General features: G+C 43.0%; 1 protein-coding gene across 2 annotated transcripts; it reads left to right on the top strand.

Annotated features, from left to right (window-relative positions):
• The first annotated feature begins 839 nt into the window (after window positions 1-839).
• Window positions 840-14739, top strand: LOC147033599 (uncharacterized). Of its 2 annotated transcripts, XM_085857612.1 has the most exons (3): window positions 869-885; window positions 986-1371; window positions 6738-14739. In XM_085857612.1, coding segments are annotated over exons 1-3 (1173 nt in total). In that variant the 5' UTR covers window positions 869-883; the 3' UTR covers window positions 7523-14739. The 2 variants fall into 2 exon arrangements, with proteins under 2 accessions (XP_085713747.1, XP_085713738.1); XM_085857621.1 differs by having other exon boundaries at window positions 840-1371.
• The last annotated feature ends 10565 nt before the right edge of the window (window positions 14740-25304 follow it).

The following is a 25304-nucleotide window of genomic DNA, read 5'->3' as shown; positions in this document are numbered from 1 at the left end:
TGAAAGGTCAGTGATTGCGAAATGAAAATACCTAAATGGTCTAGTTGTAAATGTGTAAAGGTCTCAAAAGTTGCTAAGGTCGAAGGGGTCTAAAGAGTGTAATTTAAGGTCTGAAAGGTGTGAAGGGAAGAAAGGAGTCTAAGGGTCTTCAGGGTTGTAAAGGGTCTAAGAGGATCTCGGGGGTCTTCGAGGTTTGGGAGTTCTAAAGGGTGTAACGGGGTTTATAAGGGTCTTATAGGGTCGGAAGGGTCCTCGGGGTATTTGGTGTCTTTATGGTCTTCATGGGTCTTTGGGTTGCAAGCGCTTTTAGAGGTCTTAAGGTTCTAATGTAATTCACACACATAGTCACGTTCTGTGTGGGCAAACAGACCTAAATGTAAACTTTCTTCTTTATATTACAAGTGAGGGAAGCGTTCAGTGAGGGAAGCCCCCCCCCCAACAACCAATCAAAGTGGTGCGTACGTAATAAATAGATTGGCCGATAATCTCCATCATTCCCGAATGTTTTCTTTTTCAAAGCCGTTGCAGTTTAGTTTTTGTTTCCTTCAATACGTGAAGCCGCAAATCGACCACCGGAAGTACCGACCACGACCCGGAAACAGATGAATACTTTTATTGTTGTTGTTGTTGTGTTAAAAAGTAAATTATTTTCCTTTATATTTCTCGTTCGCTCTTCAAACAAACTACGAGCGAAGGTTCAATCCCCAAACAACCAGAATCAGGAAGAAAAATCGAGCGGACCGGAAACCGGCGGATTCTCTCTTCAGGATCGAGCGCCATCGGCGCCGTCAAGGTGCCCTTTGTGGAGAAGATGTTTGAAGATGATGAGGAAAACGGTTAAAGGTTCGAGATTCCGTGTGTCTGAAGAAAAGGTTTCGGCCGGATGTGAGGAAGGTTCGAAGGTCGAAGAAACGGAGCGAGGCGGGGGATTTATTTATTTATTTATTTATTTATTTATATAATTGTTTTTAATCTCTCGGCGCAGGTTTTTTTTTTCGCGGACAATGGAGTCCGCGGGAGCTCGCGACGTCCTCGGTGCCGTCCCGACGTGGCTGGAGATCCAGGGTCTATCGGAGGAGTCTCTCCGAGCCGCGGTCACGGGTCTCGGGATCGAGATCCTCGGAGGTCTCTGTGCCCGGGCCGAGCCCGCTCCGGTGAGGGTTCGATTCCGTGCTTTGTCTGCACGAACGTTCACCCACACCATGTACGCCGAGCTCTGTCGGTACATGGAGTCGTGGCTTGGGGTGGGAGATGATGAACCGACCGTCGAGGAGGTGGAGGCACCGACTGGACTTCTGCAGATCAAAGAAGAAGAAGAAGAAGAAGAAGATTCTGCTGGTTTTGAGGAGGAGGGGAAGGATTCGGAGGATGGTGAGTCGTGGGAATTGCAGACACTTCGTCATAAGCTTGCACTGTGACGTATGGAGTGTCGAAGTGTCGATCGCTGGAGAAGGCAATGATGACAATGAGGAACAAGACTGTCGATGACACCTCCTCCTCGTTTACTCCCAAAATCCAGGCTTTCTGCCAACCTCATCACGCACCCCATCCTCCTACCCCCCCCTCCCCGACACCTCCCCTCTATCCAGTCGGTGCACCACTATCTCATGTCATGCCACATTCACAACCCTGATCTTTTCTGCCCCCCATTAACCCTAACGGCTAACTCAACACTCTCTTTCTTGCAGGTTACTGTTTCTCTCCTCTCCTCTCCTCTCCTCTCCTCTCCTCTCCTCTCCTCTCCTCTCCTCTCCTCTCCTCTCCTCTCCTCTCCTCTCCTCTCCTCTCCTCTCCTCTCCTCTCCTCTCCTCTCCTCATTAATGTCCAACCCTGGCTCCAATACCCGTTACCTCGCTCCTGCACAAGCTTCAACGATTCACGTACTTCCTTTAAAACGAGGAGCCGATGCTCGCAGGCCTTTTTTGGGCGGCATGACGGATCGACGTGCGTGATATGAAAGCTAAATATCGAATGTTTTTCGAAACGACGCATACGCTAGCCGGTTCACCTTGATGGTTGCCATGGCTACACAATTCAGACAATCGCCGCCGTAATCTAATCGGGTTGACGTAATGTCACGAGGAATAGAATAAATATATCGACAAAATGAAAGGTAAATGTTCAACAGTTTTTGAAATATCGCGTACATGGAGGGATGATCGGTCATACAGAGCGCGTTTTAACGTCCCCCCCCCCGCTCCCCCCCATCTTCACCAACCTTGGTGGAGGGGTGAAAGACGAAAAAAGAAAAACGTTTATTTGAGAAAACTGCTTCACGCTGCAGTCTGGTGGGCGGGGATCAGTGTTATGACGTCATAAATAAATGAACAAGCCGGTAGGCGACACAGGTGGTCGCTATATAATTGCATACTAGTCATACCATTTTTGACGGATCGAGCTGAAATTTTTTGACAAAGAGGTTGATTATAGTGCGCATAAAAGTGCAGAAGCTGATTTTTGATTTTTGAAAACATTTTTTTTTTTTTTTTTCAAAAATTTCAAAGTACCGTTGCTCGGTGACGGCGTCCATAGCAACGGTGCTCAAACGCATACAACTAGATCCTGGTATGAACCTACCAGTCAAGTTTCCTCAAAATCGGTTGACTCCTGGCCTCCAGAGCTGTCCATTACATACAAACAAACAGACGGAAAACCTGAGACTATGGGTCGTCTCGCGACCACCCAATAGCATAATACGACTTGAACTTGCATTTTACAGAGAAACAAAGGTATGACGAACTGATCAGAATATGTATACGAGGTTTTTCAAAAAAAAAACGTGTTTTCAGGGTTCCACAAGATCACGTAGTGACGTCGTCATAAAATTCCACGAACTGCTATAAAATACGAGCAGAAAAGGCCGTCGAAATAACGTGTGACCCGTCTGTATTTTCACACTATTCCATCTTGAACACTCGGGGTAAAACCAAACTATAACGTACAAAAACCTTCATTTATTCTCATTCTTTTTTTTTGTATATGCCGTCGAGGCTCATATAAGAACACACACACACACACACACACACACACACACACACACACACACACACACACACACACACACACACACACACACACACACACACACACACACACACACACACACACACACACACACACACACAACGTGCAACAAGGGGAGCAGGAGACAAGAGGGGTGGGAGAGGGAAGCACAAAACTATGCGTGACATCGTTGTTGTTTGTTTATTTATTTTGTCTGTAAACAAAATATCTCAAAAAGTTGTGGATGGATTCAGACGAAACTTGGTGAATGAGTTGCTTAGGTGACGAGAACAATACTATTACATTTTCGTTCAGGTCCGAATCCAGATCCGGACGATCAGTGGGATACAAAACGTTAACGACAAATCAGCTTGGCAGAGGTATGCACTCCACCGAGTACACTTCGTTTGAAAAAGTTTGAATCGTGTAGTTGAGATTTCTTCTGATGTTTCACTATCGGAAAGAAATACAACACCTGTATCCTGTACCGACGACACCACTCTGATGGCAGAAAGTAAAGAGGATTCGATGAAACTGCTGCAGAAGGTGAAGAAGGAAAGTGAAAAATCTGGTCTTGGTGTGGATAATGTGGAGGAGAAATGAATAGACGGTCAGCGTTGGGGAGAACAGCAATGTCAGGATTGACAAAAATCTGGAAAGACAATGAGGTGACAAAACAAACCAAGAGGAGGCTGGTGACTACTCTGGTATTTCTAGTTACAATGTATGGATGTGAGTCATGGACAGTGAAAAAGTAAGGACGAAGAAGATTGACGGTTTTGAAACATGGTGTTGGAGACTAATGTTCAAAAAATTCCATGGACTGCAAGAACAGACAGATCGGTCTGCTTGAAGAAATTAGACCACCATGGATGTTCGAAGCACTGATGCTGAAACAGAAACTGTCGTACTTTGGACACATCAATCGTGCGTGCAGAAACCGAAAGACTGGAGAGGTCAACCATCCTGGGTGTGGTTGAGGGAAAAAGAGGAAGAGGAAAACTGTGTATTTGCTGGATGGATGGGGTAAAAAGGCTGCAACCAAGCTGTCTCTGCTGGAGCTTCGGGGAGCAATACTGGATCTCGGGATGTTTGGAGAAATCTGATCATGGAGATCACCAAAAGTTGGACACGACTTGATGGAACCACATAACGAGATAGATATTGTTACGGATTCAGGGTTCGAGTTTTGCCATGAGGGAAAGCACTCGATTTCCTCCCAAACACCCGGTCCTGAGGCCACCGAGCACGGATAACTCTGCATGCCGGTGGGTTGCTAATTTTATTTTTTTAGATTTCTGTTTCTTTTCATTGTGAATTATCCTGGATACCTCTTCAGATCCACTCGTGGACCACGGGCAGGATGATGTGTGGTAGGCACATTCTCTTGGTGTATGATTCACACGGTGATTACACCCTGTGTGGCACAACCGCAACAAGGAAGGAGCTCAGAGTTCCGACGTAACATTATTCGACGATCAGCACGTACAGTCATCTTGTATGGAAAAAAGAACAGTTCTGCTTTAACTGCGTTCAATTGAGCGTTGCCGGGGTGACCCTCACTTATCTTGGTCAGGAAAGCAATGACCTTGCAGCAACGACACGAACAAAATTTTTGTTTTAATTTTAAATCTGATTTGCAGAGTACCCACCATGCGGGCGATCTTGTTCCAAGCATGCAACAAGTCCTTACACATCCCTTTATTTTGGTGGTGTATAAACAACAGACCGCTGCCTCCATCGCTGCCTAAAATAAAATATAACCCAGGTTACGTACCTCAAGCAAAGACATGCCTACAGCTTATGTGCATCTATAATACATTGTGGTTATATAGTTCGGATAATTCCAATTGCACTGGCCCAAAGGCTGACAGATGTCTGAAGAGGTCTGAAACCTCAGGCCTATATGTACTGCCGTCTTCACAAGACCCAAGACGCCTATTGGCTCCAACGTTTTGATATTTGATGATCCTTTCAACAGTTACTTCAGTTGTACTACACTGAACGGAAATGTTATAGGGAGTGCATGGCGATTGTACGCCTGGTGTTGGCTTTATGGTTCGGGTGGTGGGCTTTGGATCCTCGGGTCCTGAGTTCAAATCCCACTTGGCTGTTGAATTAATACCAGGTGGGGTTGACTCAGCCCGTCATCCTTTTTGAGGTCGACAAAATGAGTACCAGCTTGCTGGGATGATTGAGCCATTCAAGTGGTCCTACATTGGAGTGGCGACCCCGTCCAGGATTGTGCCCGATATCCCAGGAAACTGCTTTGGCAGCACAGACACTCTGTACAGAGTATGTTCCCATTGGATTGGATTGTGATTGTGAACATGACACTTCCAAAGAGGCCTACCATAGCACCAAAATGGCAGATGTGTGATATATATATATATATATATATATATATATATATATATATATATATATATATATATATATATATATATATATATATACATTTTTCAAATTACAATTGTGGGTGGCATCAAGCACCAATGGGTATAGAGCAGACATGTATGTGCTTGCTCCATTATCTATAGATTATTTGACAATCCTTGAAGAGGAAATGTGCACACCTTTTACGAGGACTATCTATAATGGTTCACGAAAAAATATTTTCACGAAAAAAATAAGTGACCTCTGTGTCTGTGTCTGTCTGTCTGTCTGTCGCATAGCTCCGTGGGTTTTGATCCGATCCTGATAAAATTTTGGTGGGAGGTTTATATCATGATCTAGTTGTGTTTTCCTGAAAATGGGCTTGGGGCGCCCATTATGGGCAGAGCCACGCCCCAAAAACGTGTTTTTAGGCGGTAGCCGATTTCAATTTGCATCTTATCCTCGGGGGTTTGTCGAATCTGACAGGGGTTTCGGTATTTGGTTAGCCCAATGGCACCTGCACAGCCCCACGGAGCTCGGTTTTTTTTTTTTGTTTTTTGTTTTTTTTTCATTTTCGTCACAAGGTCACGAACTCAGAAAATTGCGAATTTTGACATAAAAATCATACGACCGCCCAAATTTTGAGAGCAAGGATGACTATTTTTTTATGCATAATCTTGAGGTCATTCCCCACCTAAAGTCTTGAAACCATTGTGCTCTATCTCGAACACCTTGCCCGTGGCGCCCCCTTCAAGTTTGTTTTTACGCTAATTTCATCAAAGTATGGATAATCCGAGAAGTGCGAAATGCCATGTAGCCTATATGACGTTATATTGTTCCTGGAATGTTCCAGAGGAAGTTTTGCACCAAAGGTCATAATCCTTGACCTTTGACCTTTAAAGTTCACAAGGTCAAATTGTCAAAGTTGTGGGGATTGAACCGGGTTTTCGACCTTCTTCGTCGAACCAACTCCATTAAGCTATAGTACGTATCCTGTTTCCTTATTTTAATGTCCACAACATTGTTTTGTGACCTTTAAAGGTTATGCAAAGGTCAAATTTTTAAAATTGTTGAACGAAACCGGGTTTTCGACATTTTGCAGCTAATAACCTGTCACCCGTACCACATCATGTTGATCATTTTTATAACTTGGTCAAACATTAACACATTATCCTTGACTTCTGAAACAATCTACATCGTCAAATACCGCTCGTGAACCATCGTCGTCTTCAGACTTGTTCTCCACTATCTCCTCAAATTGGATGTCTGATTTGTAAACGTGTTTTTTTTTCGAGCTTCTTAAGCAACTTTCTTGGAAATTACTTATTTTCCTTTGTCGTGTGGCATGATGTTCACAGGGGCACCACTCGAGCTGATGAAGAAGTTCTTCTGCATCTGTTGCTCTCAAAGCTTCACAGTTCCAGCCGATTTGCAAGCGCACATGGAATGCCACCAAAAGGTTTCCAGTGAGAAAAGTTACAAATGCAGTGATTGTCCCTATACCACGAGTCACAAAAAGTATTTGATGAAACACATGCGCATACATACCGGGGAGAAGCCGTACTCCTGCAGTGTGTGTGACAAGCGATTCAGCCAGTCGTCGAACTGTCAGAAACACATGCGAGTACATACGGGAGAGCGCCCCTACACGTGCACGGTTTGCGCGAAGACCTTCACGGATTCGTCCGGTCTTCAACAGCACACACGGATCCACACAGGAGAAAAGCCGTACATCTGCACTGTGTGTGGTAAAGGATTCAGTTTTTCATCGAGCTGCAAGAAGCACATGAGAATTCATACGGGAAAGCTCCCGTACACGTGCACCGTTTGCGCGAGGAGCTTCTCCGATTCTTCGACCCTTCAACAGCACACGCGCATCCACACGGGGGAGAAGCCGTATACGTGCAGTGTGTGCGGCAAGGGATTCAGATCCTCATCGCAATGTCAGAATCACTTGCGAGTCCACACTAGGGAGCGACCGTATGCTTGCATGGTTTGTGGAAAGACGTTCGCCGACCCATCGACTCTTCGGAAACACAAACTCATTCACACGGGGGAGAAGCCCTACTCCTGCAGTGTTTGTTGTAAGGAATTCCGTCAGTTATCGCACTGTCAGAACCACATGCGTATTCACATGGCCTAGTGCCTATCCATGCTCCGTGTGTAAGAGGATGTTCTTCGATTCCTCGGCGGTTGAAACGTCCTGCACGGATCTGCACTGGACAGCACCCTCACCTGGGCAAGGAGACAGACTCCACATAGTTCAGCCCAGACTGACCAGATGGTAGATCGAATGCACTTTTCCTTGAGGTTCAGTGAGACAGCTGGATTTTTATTTTTAACAATGTTGTCAAAACTTAGTGATTTTTTTTTAAAGGTTTTTTGGGGTTTTTTTTTCAGAAGCCAAAAGTCTCAATGATTACTGCTGCTGCTTTTCGTCAGATTTTAACCCACAACTTGTGGAATCGCACGGACACTCCCTATGTTTAATACAACTCTAATCCTCAAAAAATCGACCAAGATACAAACTACTAAACTTATGTGGTACTGACCAGTCGTCTGCGGCGAATTTCATGGCCAAGAGCACTTGTGAATCTTCTGGACAGTTTCACCCAGCTCCAAAACAGCCTACTTGTATTTCTTTTTTTTTCTTTTTCTTTTTCTGTTCAGACAGCCAAACTCAAACTTGGTTTGAGTTCAGTTTTTGGCTTAAACACGAATGACTTCTCTCAATTTTCCAAACTTGGAAGGATTCCACAAGGTAGGCATAGCCGCATACCTACGCTTCAGACAATGAAGGGCCAAGAGGGGTGGGATAATGTCTGTCAATCGGTTTGGAGAAAGTGGGGGGGGGGCGTTATGATGCAATTGGCCATGGGCCAATTACACCACACGGTTGCACGTAACTGTGAAATATTATGTCCAGTCCGCCAACAGAAAACCATTTTCAAGTTTGTCTACTTTTGTTCGGTCTTCACACCCTTTGTGTTCCTCCGTTAGTGTTCACTCGCCAGTTTTAATGACAACAAGCTTCATAGTGCAATCAAAATAAATACTTTTTCTTTCCTTTTTTAAGTACAGAGACGAATAATTTTTTTAAAAAAAACATTTAAATTAATTATATCAAGGATGAAGGGATGATATTCCAAAAGGTATGGAAACAAGGTTGGGATGGTCACAATAAATTATCATGTGAAACCGTCCCAACATCTTTCTTTGAATCATGTTTCTGCCTGGAAATGACACGAAACACCTCTCTCTATTTGAGTTCACAACCGCCACAAATTCCTCGCTGAATCGTGCGTGCGCGTGCGTGCGTATTTGGGGTTTTTTAAACCTCACTGGTCAAATTAATACATGGAAACTATCAACACGCACCATCGTAAATGGATGCAGGGCTGGGCAGAGAACAACCATTTTTTAAAGAAGATGCAGGGATGTTTTCACATGATCATTTATTGTTGCCATCCTTAGTCCCTACCTGGTTTGCGTATGTTTTGGCAAAGCATTCCGACATCCTGTTAAAATTTTTTTAAATATTTAGATTTAAATATGATTCCCCTGTACCTACATGTCCACGGACGGTATTTCTCATGCTGATTTGTCCATATAATCCGAATGACGTAGTCCTGAATGTAATATATTTATAAGTTTCTCCATGAGCCTTAGATACCGAAGAATAAGAAAAACAAACTGTGTAACAATTTCTTCATTGTTTTTGACTCTCTTTGGATTCACTCATATCTGAGAGCTAACTTATCTTGTTTCATGTTTGTCTCGATCAAATAAAAGATCATCTTGTTTGATTTAGGGGAGGGTGGTTAGTTTTTGTTCAAGCACTTTGCCCGTTTTATTCGTCTCAGTTCACAACTGAGCTTCTTATTTTGCCTTCCCTGTTAAAATTAATGGCAATTTTACAAAATAATTCATCTAAAGATTTGTTTTTCTTTCTTTCTCACATTCTAAGCATAGCTAATTGAAAATGCAACAAAATTCTATCAGATTGAGCAATTAATATAATGGACCGCAACTGGTCCTGTTCGTGAAGGCTCGAGTCGATCTACATCGGCGGACAGGTGGAACAATGGAAGGAATCGGCACAACATTTATCGACTGAGCTTAACCGCCATGGTAAGAAAGGAGAAGCTGACATTACGAGCGTTGACTCTTCATGCCCTTTTGCCCCGACGAAAGGTGAACACCTGAAACGTCAGCTTACTGTATCATTCTTCGATCAACGTCATGTTGATTTGATCCACTGAGCAAGAATACACATTTTTATCTTGCCAAAACGAAGTTTTGCAAGATAAGTTAGTCAGCTTGTATGTTTTTTTTTTTGTTTGTCTGTAATCACATAAAAAATTCTGCAGAGCACAGTTATCATTGGAAATTTTTGTACTTCGCATATCAGAGGCCTATAAAGGTCCCTTTCAGTGCACAAAATTTTGAAGGTCAAGGTCAAAGGTCAAGGTCACTTTGTCGCAAATCAGGGGAGTCGACGAAACCCTTATTTTTTGAGTAATTTTGATCGGATCGTCTTCAAACTTCATGGGAATATAGTTCATGGTCTGGCGCTCAGCTGATTGATTTTTGGTGGCGATTGGCCTTGACCTTCATATGTTTTTTTTTTTGTTGTTGTTGTTTTTTTTTTTTTTGGTCTGTAATCACGTATAAATCACTCTGCAGAGCACAGTTGTCATTGGAAATTTTTGTAACTTCGCATATCAGAGGCCTATAGAGGTCCCTTTCATTGCACAAAATGTTGAAGGTCAAGGTCAAAGGTCAAGGTCACTTTGTCGCAAATCAGGGGAGTTGACGAAACCGTTATTTTTTGAGTAATTTTGATCGGATCGTCTTCAAACTTCATGGGAATATAGTTCATGGTCTGGCGCTCAGCTGATTAATTTTTGGTGGCGATTGGCCTTGACCTTCATGGTTAGTGCCGAAGGTCAAACATATTTGACCCCAAGGTCAAATTTTCAAGTTTTAGGAACCATATCGTGTAGTACCTCAAATTGAACACTTTGATGAGCGCTTTCTAGATATGTCAAGCTTGAGACATTGTGACGTTATGAGGCAAAAGCATATTTTTCATGGTTACTCTGTAGAATGATTCTCATCGGAATCTCTCGTAGGCAGATATTCCTCAAGGAGTCGCTCCTGGTGGATAGCAGCTCTGTTCACCTCAGTGTGACCTTTAAGAAGTCACACGTGGTCATCTTTTGGCAAGATACAGGTCACCCTGCGGATGACATTGGTTTATATTTTTTGTTATTTAGTAAATATATATATATATATATATATATATATATATATATATATATATATATATATATATATATATATATATATATATATATGTATATGTTATGGGGTCAGTGTTGCTCCTTTTCTTTAATATATATTTATATATATTTTTACAGTGCGGCGACATCGCGCTGTTATGTAATTGGCTATTCTGTCGTGTCTTCTGTCACACTTATGGTCGTGTATGTCCCTTTGATCTGAGGGCTATAGATAGAAATTTGTCCAACGTCACAACTCTTCCCATCATGCATGCTAATTCACCGTGTCTGCATTTAAATTTTATAACTGCAAAATTGTTTCATCATTCTTAACCTCGACTTTTACTGCCCCCGGCCGCGCGATATCGAAGTATTCGCTTCTTGTTTGGTAGGTTACTGTAAAGTCAGTGCTTTTTGTTTCACTACATAGGTATCGGTCAAACAATTTTATGTAAGGCTCATGGAAGATCTTGTACCTATGATATGCAGGACAAACACACTTGGAGATGATGGACAGATTTTTCCTGTTTGTGGGACGTGATCCAGGGATTCCAGCATCATAAACCACAGACCCATCTGAGAATACCAAACGGGGCAACCTGAGCTATTCTATTTTGTGGCTTTATCTCAGATGTCCAGCCAATGACAAGGTTGAGGTGAAAAGGCGGATACGTGATGAGCAGAAAATGTCTATGTTCAGGCAGAGGGAGCAGGTTTAGAAGTACTTTCGGAACCCGTTATTCGCGGATTCACTATTCGCGGACGCCGCATATTCGCAGTTTATAAAATGCGACCTGCTTCGACATTTGTGGCCCTGTGCTTCATGTATTTACAGTTTTGTAGGGGGTGGGGGTGCAGGTGCATTCATGGTTTTTCAAAGGATTTTTGATTTTTTCCCTCAAGAATCACGAAACGCCGGAACTTATCCCCCTTTTTCCATTGAAACAATGCCCTGCCATTCGTGGATTCGACATTCGTGGCATTCTCCAGGAACGTATCCCCCACGAATATCAGGGTCCACCAGTAATAGAAAAGGCCATGGGGGTAAGAAGGGGAGACCACATGAGATGGTGGATTGGTTGTTCTCTCACAGATAAATATGCAATACGTTTGTGAAGTACAACATGCTGTCTTTTGATTAAATCCATCAGCGAAGCAATGGGTAAACATGCCTAGTCTATTACGAATGGAAGCACTTGTGCATGAAACCTAGCATTTGGCAAAACAAGAAGATGAGTGCAGGTTTGAGTTTATTTCACAGCACCATGGGAGATGAAATCTCTACTGTTGTAAAGAATAAAAGGGGGGGGGGAGAGGGTTTTCAAGGCAAAAGAGGGAGCGAGGATTGAAGTTTTGTCTTGTAATTTGCAATGTGGCTTCGAGATCAGCACAATGCATGGCTCGCTGTCTCCTTTCTCCAACTTCCCCAAATGCTTGGTTGTCCTGCCTTTTATATCCAATTACTCGTACTTCTCGATATTACTAAGTCTTTAAACCTTGTCAGCTCATCTAAGCGCAAGACAACCGTTGGCGTTGTTTATCTCGTCTGTTTCCTCATGCTTCAAACAGAGGTGGACCCATCATTGTGCACCCACCCTGAGCATTCTTCAAAATGCTGTTTCACTCCCCTGTGTGCTTCCATCTCACTCCAACAGCAACACATCAGCCCTTACTGGTAGTTCTATCACTTATCTTTTTCCTACATTTGTGCTCTGGTTCCTTGATGGTGAAAACAGCTTTGAAATTGAACTCCAATTTCCGATCAGCATCTGCAGATGGGCAGCAGCAGCTTGATTGACTGCCGACAATCCTCTCAGGTTCTCTGGAGTATAGACCTGACAATTCCAAATCCTTACAGGTTGGGTCACATATCTATATTACATCTCCATTCTCAATGAATTAAATTGGCAAAAGGACAGGTGCGCATGGGTTGAACAGCCAGTAAGAATACAAAAGGGAAGAAGACCAGATTTCAACACTGAAACAGCATAGCAAAACGACTGTCACGTAAATACATCGACACTTGCGAAATGTGGTGCCCACTCCATGATCCCCAAATAATGGCCCCAAATAACAATGTACTTTCCACATAGAAGGTTGTTGGTTTAGAATGGAATGAGTGACATAACATGCAGAGAAGCAGAATTTGTAGATAATTGGCTTTAAATAGCAGCAAACGGACATATGTCAGCATGGATTATCGTAACTAAAGCACCGCAAGGGGTGAGTTCAGGGTCTGTTGTTTAAGAGTTTTAAGAAATATGCTCTCGGTAGAGTGGGGATTAGTTTTATTAAACTTGCAGGCGGCATCAAGCTCAGGATAAATGTGATGAAGCTTGTAAGAAGCGATGTAAGGGTAGAATAGTTTGGATGTTCGAGGCACTTTGCTTCGGAGGATGGGCCAGGAAGTAGTCAGTTGATTGTGATTTATGAGTCGGTGAATGTAAGGGAATGGTAGTTGGTTGAAATGACAGGTGACTGGTGACATCTTAATTTCTTAATCAGAACATGGAGTGGGTTGAACTGGAATTTGATTTTGGAATAATTGTACATAAAACACTCAGGATTGACAGCCAGACATCGCAAGATCTTCGTATACAGCCTTGTGGCTGCTGGTTGCATCATTGGTTAAGGGCGCGGCTACGCCGCTGATGCAATGCGCCTATTACCAGTACACTGGTGCTCATTTCACCGACCTCGGAAGGATGACGGGCTGAGTCAACACCACCTGGGTTTTGATTCGACAGCCGCCAGGGGCTTAAACTCAGGACCCTGAGATCCCAAGCCAGCCACCCTAACCGCGAAGCCAAAACCAGGCTTATCACAAGATTGGTGATAACGATTATAGGAGTTGCTAAAGGGCGTTACGTTTAAGTTATTGTAAGTCCTACCATTGTACAAAAGTCATTAAACCACATCGAGAATATTGCATTTAGTTTTCCTCACCTTAAGAAAGAATGTAACTGCATTAGAGAAGACTTATTGTCGATAATAATGGAAATAGCTTGCTCGTGCAACATTCTCTTTTGAGTACATCTTGTATTTCTGGGACCCTCGGTTCAACTTTCACGTACCATGTTTTATTCCACCTTTATATGCTAATGCTGTATTGATGTGGAAGTATTTATTATGTCCTCTCATGTCCTTATCACTTATATAAAGATGTGCGAGCTCCTTCACACAAGAAACAATAAAGGGGTCACTCCAATGTATCCACAGCTGTCTTCGATAAAAGGAGACCGGGATGTTTGCATCAGGGATTCCATCTTAGATTAAAGAAGACTGGGATGTTTGCATCAGCGATTCCATTCTCGATTGAAGAAGACCTGGATGTTTGCATCGGAGATGAAGGAGACAGGACATTTGCATTTGGGATTCCATCTTTGATTGAAGACAGGGAAACAAGACAGGGGGGATAAATTGATGTTGGGATTTAATAGAGGTCCTTGTAATTATATCTGAGAATGAATGAATGGATGTTTTTGAGATGATTGTAGGGGATAAAGGAGAATGGGTCCATTCTGTCATCTTAGGTGCACATCATGAAAATAGGAAAAGTTAGGTCCATGATTTGTTTTTAACTCCAAGAATACGTGGTATGTGAAATAGTTTCCCAGGAAGAATATTGAAAGTAAAGACAATCAATCAGATCAGTTTAAAAAGTGGTGAACTATCTAGAAGCTAGATGAAGTAGGATTGAGCAGGTGGGCCTTGCTGTGCATACCTGTGCTGGGCTGCATGTGTGTACCGTTATCACGTTTGCCTTTGCCCAAATTTCAATTGCCCTCTGCCCTTTTCTCATGTTCCATTTCTACCAATCGGTCTATCAATCATCTCTCCAATTTTATAGAAAGCAAACATGTTGTTGTTTTTTGGATGTTGATTGTTTATTACATCACTGCACTTGTCAAGTGGCATTGTGGTTTTTTTGGAGTAGATGTGCATTATAGTGTTTTGAGAGGAAAAATATGGTGCAGGATCACCTTCTCTGTGTCTCACGTTCAAATCGTCTCTCATTCATACGTATAAAACGGTTTGATGAACTTTCAGATGGTGTATAAACGAATCTGGTTAACGTGCTGTGTTGTCTTTCCCATTCATTCACGGCAAACGAGCCTGTGGCTTTGCTTCGTTGAGAATACAATATGAAAAAGCGAAAAATCCTCTGCAGTGGTGTGAGGAAAGATGTCTGCTGTTGAGTTATACTCTGGCCTGTTTGGGTAAATCTGTGGAGTAGATCACGCTAAAATATCCATCAACGGGCTCGTCGCCTTATCAACGGGCTTGGCGATTCAAAATGAAATGGATATCGTCTTGTTGTCTGCATTGTCTGGTGAATGTGAAGTGTTTACGGTTTGTTTTACAGGAATAAAAAATACTGGCATGTCGTACCAACGACCAGGCCATGGGACAAATCTTCGCTCGACGAGCCATCCAAACTCTTAAATTCATCGTGATGCACAAGAGAAATTCCCAAATCCACCATTTAAAACAAGGACAAATGTGTCCAAGAGCCGTGTCCTTAAGGTTTTTGGCTTCACCAGAAGAAGAAGAAGAAAAAAAAACAACAACTTCCGATATTTCGTCATGTGCCTTGACGGAGCCAATAGCGAGACCCGTCATGGACGATCGTCGTTCATGACGAGAAAATAGTGTATTTACGAAATTACAATACATTAAATGGAATAACCTTTCAATAGTAACGTGAACTTTTCGAAACTTTTAAGCAAATGTCTGAATATATTTAAAAGTTCATGATAGACGCTCTCAAAAGGCACCCTCAATGCGAGGATGTGTACAAGTGTTTAGTATTTAAGGAGATCCGGATCCTGTATATAAAAGAGCTGAGTCCGAAAGGTTTTGTCTTCACCAGAGGAAGAAGAACAACAACGCCGAGCTCTCTTAGAGCCACGTCTTGCTAAAAAAAATTTGGCCAATTCTGCGTCGTACTTGTCTGCATTTTAGAATCATTAAATGATGGGTATCAGTTTTCTGGAACGAAGCTCATTTGGGCAGGCCTTGCACTGGACAATGTCGCTTGTTCACAAACTGTTACCTCAAGGAAAGCATATTGCAATTCAAAAAAGTCTGAACACAAACAACAGGAATTTTCAAGGTGACAGAGCATCACTTTGTCACTGTGTCTTGTGTACTCGCAGAGGAGGAGATACTGAAATGGTGGGCAACGTATTGTTGTGGGCCGGGGGTCGGTGGTGAGAACGACCGCGAGGTGGGGAAGTTTACGACGTCTCCCCAGAATTATAGGCTGTCGCTCCGGATAACTCCAAAGCCGGCGGCTCGATTAATCGACCGTGAAATGCCAATATCTCGACCACGTGGCACAGGGTTAATTGTCGAGATCCCAATATACCTAAATAACCACGCAGTCTTGGCTACCGGGGATTCATGCCCTCGGCACGTCTTTCTCGAACCGGTCACCTACCGACTGTGGTAAAGTTCCAACTACCGACTACCAACTCCGGTTTGGTTACAGCCGAGCAGAAACTGCCAAAGCCGTGCCAGCTTGGATTAACGGATTATCGGGGATGAAAACTCGTCTGAACTCAGACCCGGACCATGCTGGACCAAATAAAGAAAGGACGGAAACGAGCTGGGAACATTTCTAAGAATTTATTTACAATAAAAGACAAGGAGGCAAGACTTGAAGCGAATATGCAGAACAGGAATTTACAATGATTCAAAGCACTTACTCAATTCGACTTACAGATGGGCCCACACGCAGTCACACACACAAAAAGAAAAGAAACCCCGGAGTTTTTATTGGACCCTCCAGCCGATGAGAGAGACGAGCTGGGGGCCAGAGTTCGGATGGGCACCTGTGGGACGTCGAAGGTCCCAGTCGCACGTGTGGGACTCTTGGCGGCAGCCGCGTGGAGCAATCGGAGCTCCGGGGCGGAGATCAGGGTCGCGGACGGGACCCACCAAGGCTCCAGGAACAGGCTGGTTCACTCACTCTCCAGCCCAACCACCTAAGCAACTTGTAACCACTCAAGTACTCCAGATCTCCCAGCGCCAACACCAACGACAACCGAGTCTGCTCGGGGATATATCTTCCCCCACCGGGGCGGAGCCGTGGCCCCTGTTCGGAGACCCCATATTCTCTATGTGGCCACGTGGCCTTGCTCGCGCAGAGCAAGAGGGTCTGCCCTGAAAGGCCCACTGTACAAAAACTATCGTTTATGGGGCCTGAGGACCGGAACCGCGAGGCCCCCCTCTTGGCAAGTCAAGGTTCGAGCAGCCAGCGGGTGGGGATGGAGCGTGATGGGAAGGTTTGGGATGGCTCGTTGGATGTAAAACCTAATTAAAGACGTCACAACGCACACATTTAATCCTCCCGCTAAACAAAAGGACGGGGTCCTGACTACACCTACTTACCGGCATAACTAACTTTGGGACCTGAATGTTAAGTGCGCATGGTTTCCAGATTCGTAAGAGTATCGACAGCATATTTATTACCCCGCACGTGTGAAGCGAAAAGCTGGGTTCAGTAATTAGTTCACTTTGTCTGTCTACAGACATCAGTCTATCCATCAAGGAATTACTTAATTTCATTTGAATGGTATATTTTGAACTCAAATCTGCAGCTTAGCAGTACTTTGTCTCTGAATTCATCAAATTGTACGGAATCTCGTCCCGAGCGCGCATGCGCCCAGAAAAAGAGTGAGGTAATTGTTTTAGTCTTGTCTGGCAGTCAGAGAAAATTGAAAACCATTCCAAACGGGAAACGTACTGTTTTTAAGGACGTCATAAAGAACACAAACAACAGGCATGGAGAACTAATATTGTTGCGGGGCCGGGACGTCGGCCGACGAGCTCGACCACCAGATGGAGCAGTGGAGTCGGCTGGACCGATCGCCCGGAATTCGGATCGTTGCCCTGGATAAGTCCGGAGTCGACGGGTCCTTTGTTTTGGACCGTGAAGTGTCAATATTTCCACCACGTGGTACAGGGTTATTCGCCAAATCTCAAAATACCTAGAGACCACGTGGTGATCTACCGAGTCTTCACACCCTCGACGGAACTCGTACGAAAATGAGTCGCTTGGCGCGCTCGTTCCATGTGCGATTCCGAGTGGTTTAATCGCCGAGAACCGTCGGTCCAGATTGTCCTGTTACAACGGCAATGGCAGTGGCCTGCTAATTCCCCAGCACGCGACACGCTCAGTCAATACAAGAATGGACACAAACGAGCTGAAAACATTGAACAATCGGGGTTTATTTATGATGCAATGGGAGAATGAGGGGAGCACATAAGGCAGAGCTATACCGAATATAAGAAATGCAAGTATATACAGCAAAGGCACTTAACAGTATATTACTTATGGATGGGCCCACCGACACACACACACACACACACGCACACCCAAAGAATTGGACCGAAAGGTCTTCATTTGGACCTCCAGCGCAGCCGGACCCGGCTGAGGTGAGACGAGGTGGTGTCCAAGCTCGCGACCATGCGGAGGAGGAGGAAGAAGATTACGGCGATGACCAAGCCTAGCCAGGCAGACTCCAGACTCCTTCTTGCGAGGATCCTCTGCTCCTTTTATCCTCCCCAGCACGCTCGCCCAGACAGACATTCGTTTTGCCATCTTCGAGGCGTGGCTCAACCCCTCCCCCACTTGGCGCTTTTTCCAATCGAAACGGTGGGTGGGGGCTTAACCTTTCCCCTACTACGCACGCGGAGGACGCCGGGAGCTGAGGGTCTCCGCTTGGTGTTCGGGGGGTGGGAGTTGACCTCTCCCCTACTAAGCGCGCGGGGGACGCCCGGAGCTGAGGGTTTCTGCTTGTTGTTTCATTCCGAGCTGGAGTGGTCCACTCTGTTGTTGTAGTTGAAACGACAAGAAATCCTACTACCAAAACAAATCGCAGCGCATTTACATTGATTTACCCATTAGACAAGGGAAAGGAAGCTATCTATAAAACACATACTTACCGAGATATCTGAGCTAAAGGACCTGAATGTTGAGTGTGCTCATGGCTTCCAGATTCGCAACAATATGACATGTTAGATCGGGTGGTGTGAGAAACAGACGCTGCATCAATGGCAATTAACTTCCAAAAAAAAGTTCGTTCTTTTTTTTTCCTACAGTTTTTAAAACCTTTATTTTCATTTGAATTGTATACCGTACTTGAAAACTGTGGAACACAAATCACCTTATCGGCGATTCAAAAACCATCCGTTTCGCAGTACTTAGACAAAAGATTATGCCATTTTACATCATCTCGACCAATCGAATTTTCCGCTGGCTCTCTCATCGTTGGGGAATTTCGAGATTCAGACAAAATGACAGTTTGAGGGAAATATAGATTGTGCTCGAAAACACAATAAGCAAGAGTTTAAAACACCTTTTCCATGTCCTGTCTTTTTTTTCTCTCAAGACTGTGTGGGGTGATGTGTTCTATGAACTCTTGAGTTAAGAATGTGACACTTACTTGAAATCTATCATTTCTGGAGATGAAGCCTGGTGTAGTGTGACAACTCAAAAAGGAGAACTCATTGCATTCATCAGAATGAGAGGAACTGACTTCTCTTTCTGAAAAAAGGACAAATGCCAATAATGGAGCATCATGGTACTTCATTTTTTTTGTTGTTATTGGAATTTTGCTAAATTGGGCAATTCCACAGGGTGGAACAGTGAATGGAGATTGTGATCATATGATTAAGATGCACATCTTCTGAGGCCTGCAGTATACAAAGTTGTGAGGAGTGCCAAAGAAAGGATTTTGCCCATGAGAGGATACTCGGTTGGCATCTCGCCTTTTTTGAAGCCAGTGGAGAGAAAGTTTCTGATGTTGGGCATCGGAAACTTAAGAGGCCAGGCTTCAACAAGCGACTGTTAGATATATGAGAAATGCGAGGTGGATTATTATTATTATTTTTGGTCGGGAAAATGAAGGACATTGGATTTATCTGTTAATAAATATTTCACTTGGTGGACCAGTTCCTGATGTTCTCGAAGTGAGTCTTGAGGGATGTTGCAGAGCCTGTCACGTTGGTGGAGAAAGATGCAACACAGGTGACAATGGCCTAAAAATTGACATAGATGGTTGTTGAAGCATATGGATATGTCATGTATTTACAGCAGGAGGATTGGACCCAAGATACCACCTTGAGGGATGCCCGCTTCCACGAAATAGTGGAGATAGTGCCTTCAAGAGCCACATCTTGCTTGCATGGAGTACATCTGCCAATCAGGTATTGAGTGGGACATATACTGTTGGCTGACATGTTAAGCAAAATTTGGTCCTATCCAGAAAAAATACATCAGATATGTTTTTGGAGAAACCCAAATTTTTCTCAAATGCGTGCACATGATCCTGATACTTTAAGCTCTGAAACTGATTGTTCCACAATAAGATAGTAACAGGCTTGAAAGTAATTGTGCTTTTCATGAACTGTATACCTACTCCAAGGGCAGACACTAAGTAGCAGTCCATTTAGTTATCCAATGTATTTATTTCCCCAAACAGACTTGGTGGCATTGTGGTTAGAGCATCAACTCTGCGTCTGATAGGTCGGTAGTTCGTCTTTGCTTTCATACGTTACCACCATACTTCTTGACCGTGTGCTTTAAGGTTCTTTCAAAATTGACAGTTGCTTAGAAAACTAGACTTCATAGAACACATTATTCTAGCTGTCTTCAGAATCAAGGACACCGGCGGCGTGTGCGTGACTTGAGTCGCAGGTAGATTCTGCAGGTCTTTGTGGATTGGACGCTCTGGGTTCCCTTGATGACGCCTGCAGTGTGTTTGGGGGAAACATTTGTTTACCCATCAGGGTCTAATAGACACATGCAGATTCACAATGGTACAAATAAAAGTTGTGACACATGAAATCAAAACCGCAACAAATACGGCCACAATGATTGCAAAGAAGACAAAGGAAAAGTACAAAATGAAATATCAATAAATATACACCAACAATGAGGAGAATGACAAAAGAGCAGGAAGATTTTTTTTAAAAGCCTGGACAGATTGGGGATGGACAAAAACAGGCTCAATGGGAGGGCTGAAAGGAGGTCAGCTTAACTGAGATGGAGAACGAGTTATAATACAGTAAATGCCCAAGAACATTGTACCAAAGGCTGTAATAAGATGGCAGGATTGAGTCAAATCAGACAAGTGTAGGTTCTCTAAGATAGAAACAGAAAACACCAATCACCTTCTCACGGGGGTGTAAAATACGAAAAACACTCATGTCAGAACAGCTGTACACACAAAGGTACAACAATGTGCACAGAGTAATCCACCGCCACAGCTGCAAAAACGTCAATATCCCAGTCTCAGAAAAATAATGGAAACACAAACCAAAAGGCAAAAATGAAAACAAGGAAGTAATGCTCACATCCAACCTCATGATCCCATCAAACGTGTACAGAGAAAACAAAGCATTGCAACCTGAATTATCACTCATATGCAAAAATGATGTGGGAAGCGTCTTTTCAACTCTTGCTTTGCGTTTCCGAGCATGATCTATGTTTCCTGCGACCCACAATTTTGTCCAAATCTTGTTCTTCCCCAATGCTGAGGGTGTGAGTGGCACATTTGATTGGTCGAGATGACATAATTCGTCCAGGGCTGTGTGAAGCGAGGTCGAGGCCATTTATTCCTGAAATGTCAAATACCCAGAAACCCATGCCAAAAGGCTATTTTTGTTCTCCAGTATTCAACGGTAAAATTAAATTGAAATAAAATAAGATTTTGAAGGTTGTAGAAAAAAAAAAGAACTTTTTTCTAGGAAGTTTACCGCCGTTGATGTACCGTGCTTTACACCACTGAAAGTGAAGGAGGTTATATTTTCACTCTCTCTGTCTGTCTGTCTGTCTGTCTGTCTGTCTGTGTGCAGCATATCTCAAAATTGCAGACGGATCCGGATGAAATTTGGTGGGCAGGTTGGGTGTGTGACAAGGACGAACTGATTAGATTTTGGTGAAGATCCAGATCCGGATCCGACTACAAGAATTTTTTAAGTGATTCTTCACCTTTGAGAAATAGGGCCAAAAATGATATATAGCACAGTATCTCAAAAAGTTGTCGACGGATTCGGACGAAACTTGGTGGACAGGTTATGTGTGTGACAGGGAAGAATTGATTCAATTTTGGTGAGGATCCGGATCAAGATCCGACTACTGGAATTTTTAAGTGATTCTTCACCATTGAGAGATAGGGCCAAAAACGATATATAACACGATATCTCAAAAATGTATTGGGTCAGATATGTTCTCGTGGATCAGGTATTACGTGGAGGAGGTATGTGCTCTTCCGAGTGCCCTTCTGGTTTAACATGTTATTACATGCAAAATCGAAGATTTTTCAAGTATATTGGTAAGTCGATTCTGTTATTTGTTTCTTTGCTTGTCAATCGCTTCTTGCAGGTCACGATTCGATCGCCATGAAATTTCCCAAGTTGTCGAGGTGGTCTCAACTGATAAGCCTCTTGATTTTGAGGTTCAAGGTCATCTTGAGGTCACATATCTAAAATCGTCATTTTTCATCCGATTGACTTGAAATTTGAACAAGATTTGCATATTGGGTCATTGATTTGGGAAACCAACTATTTAGGTCAACAGGTCAACTCAAGGTCAAACTTCTAAAATCATCAATTTTCATCTGAAAAATCTTCAATTTTCATCCGATTAACTTGCCGATTGAACAGCAATTGCATAGTCCATCATTGAATTTGGAAACCAACTATTTTTGAGGTCAAAAGGTCAAAGATCAACTCAAGGTTAAAACTTCTAAAATCATTAATTTTCAACTGAAAAATCTTCAATTTTCATCCGATTAACTTGCCGATTGAACAGCAATTGCAAAGTCCATCATTGAATTTGGAAACCAACTAGTTTTGAGGTCAAAATGTCAACTCAAGGGCAAACTTCTAAAATCATCAATTTAAATCTGAAAAATAATCAATTTTCATCCAATTAACTTGCCGATTGAACAGCAATTGCATAGACCATCATTTAATTTGGAAACCAACTATTTTTGAGGTCAAAAGGTCAACTCAAGGGCAAACTTCTAAAATCATCAATTTAAATCTGAAGAAAAATCAATTTTCATCCGATTGACCTGAGCTTTGATTAAGATTGTCAATTTCAATGTTAATGAAATGGACAATTTGATGTATCCATGGCAACCTTTGGAGAGGGTTGGGGAGAAGGGGGAATGGAACTTGCAAGTATCGTGCTATGCACTACTTTTTTTTTTGTACTAGTTCTTCATACCTGTTGTTTGTGTACTTAATATCGTCCCTAGAAACAGTAAGTTTCCTGTTTGGAATGATTTTCAATTTTGTTGAGTGCAATTCGGCTGTGCGCACTTGGGATAAGGTTCCGTATAATTTGCCAAATTAAGGTCCAAAGTACTGCTTTCGTGTTCTGCATCGTTTTTTCGTCTTCCGATTCATGTTCTACATTGTTCAAAATATAAAATTCAATTGAAATTAAGTCCCTCAATCATAGACTGACATCTGGAGACAGACAGAGTGAACCAATTGCTTCACCCCGCTTTGCACTCACGCATGGGGTAAAAATATTGCATTGCGAATCGAGGTATCACGAACCAGTGATTTTGGTCTAAATAACGCAGAAATTAGGAAAATGACCAAGTACCAGGATCTTAAAAATGAAGTAAAGAGAACCTGGATGTTGAGGAGTGCTGACGTTGTGCCAATTACAGTCGGAACAATGGGAGTGATAAATAAGAACCTCACTGAGATCTTGTAATAATTATGCCGGGAAATATTACTACAAACGAACTACAATTGGAGAATATCCTGAGTTCAGTGATGATCCTGAAAAGTACTCCTCATGGAGAATAATTGTGATTTCTTTATGACGTCATCGGTGCCCTCTTTATGACGTCGTAATTGCATATGTAGAACGCCACATCCTTGCCAACGACCGGACACAAAGCAGTGGCCAAGATGAATGAAATCTCATACAAAGTTAAAGTTTAATTTTTTGTTTTATTTGCAGTATTGCTCCACGTCACACACATCTACAGACATAGTAGCCTCATGTAATTATTTTTGCACAGAACTTTGAAAAAAAACAAAAAAATTCCATTTGGTGCAGTATTCCAACAGTTGTGAAATGTCGCACGGTTTCAACATGAGTGTTGTTTGATGTGAAATCCTCCGCAGACGACTGCGAGGTTGTTTGTCGGTTTATAAGATTATATATTGGGAGATTTTATTTGAGGATTTTTTGTTGTATTAAACCTATGGAGTGTCCATGCCATCCCTACATAGGAAGTCTGGCGACTCTTCCCAATGTGCTACAACACTCGTCAGTCCGTCACATATTGCGAGATGACAGAATCTCATAAGATAATTGTGATTTAAATGTTGTTTAATTTTAACGTTGTGTGTGTGTGTGTGTGTGTGTGTGTGTGTGTGTGTGTGTGTGTGTGTGTGTGTGTGTGTGTGTGTGTGTGTGTGTGTGTGTGTGTGTGTGTGTGAGGCATGCTTTTTGTGGAGTTCGACTGGAGCCTTCTGATATGGAATGTGATAAACTAAAATGATCGTCATGATCTCCTGAGTCGATTGGACTGATTAATTACAAAGAACCCGGAGGAATTCCCATGTTTTGAACGCACGTCATGTTAAGGTGTATAGAGCAGCTTAATCGGTCCTTCCACAGCATGGCCTTCTAATCTATCTATAATTCCAGCGATCTCTGTGTGTCTGTCTGTCTGTGACCGCTGTTTCTTGACAACCATTAATCCGATCTAATTGAAACTGGCTAGGTATATTGCTGGGGACCTGAGGATGTACCTTTTCAAGGTTTGATATTAATCGGACAAGCGGTTTCCAAGTTATAGCTATTTATTTACCAAGCAATGACAGGACACGGTGCTATGACATCACAATTGACGTCACAATTGTTTTTTTGTTTTTTTTGCACGTACGGGCACGCACTAGTTACAAAATAAATTACATCAACAATGATGACATTGTAACAAAGCATTTATTAATTAATACGAATACTATTTACAACAATAATAATGGTATAATTTGGCAAGAATAATAACGAATGTGTCATCTCTGGGCACATCTGGGCTTGGTTGAAAAGCAAACTAATGCTCAAGCAGTGCAGGTGCAGCAGGCAGTTATGATCCAAGACCGTGATGAGCAATGAAAACTTGGTCCAATGGACCAACGGGCCCACGAGTTGATGGAATGGTCTTCGACTGAAGGTGATGTAGCAGCAGGAGGGACACTAGAGAGGGTTAAAATGTAATTACACTGTCAATACATCCGTGCAGGGGGTCACCACTCTCGAATTAAAGACCACTGTCAATTACGACCATCCTAACTCCTCTTCTTCACTCCTATCTGTCATAACGCTGACTCCTCTTCTTCACTCTGACTGTCCAGACTCCTCTTCTTCAGACTAACTGTCCAGACTCCTCTTCTTCACTCCGACTCTCCAGACTCCGCTTCTTCACTCTAACTGTCCAGACTCCTCTTCTTCACTCTGACTGTCCAGACTCCTCTTCTTCACTATGACTCTCCAGACTCCTCTTCTTCACTCTGACTGTCCAGACTCCTCTTCTTCACTCTGACTGTCCAGACTCCTCTTCTTCACTCTGACTGTCCAGACTCCTCTTCTTCACT

Source organism: Eptatretus burgeri, chromosome 2 (assembly GCF_056783735.1).
Source record: "Eptatretus burgeri isolate ZD-2024b chromosome 2, Ebu_testis_v1, whole genome shotgun sequence".
Classification (NCBI taxonomy): domain Eukaryota; kingdom Metazoa; phylum Chordata; class Myxini; order Myxiniformes; family Myxinidae; genus Eptatretus; species Eptatretus burgeri.
Note: the sequence above shows the minus strand (reverse complement) of the source record. Positions and strands in the feature narration are given on the sequence as shown.

Bases quoted from the DNA above. Each gene is read 5' to 3' on its own strand.
- LOC147033599 (XM_085857612.1), top strand. The intron at 1,372-6,737 runs GTGAGTCGTGGG...TGATGTTCACAG, and splicing joins GGGGAAGGATTCGGAGGATG to GGGCACCACTCGAGCTGATG.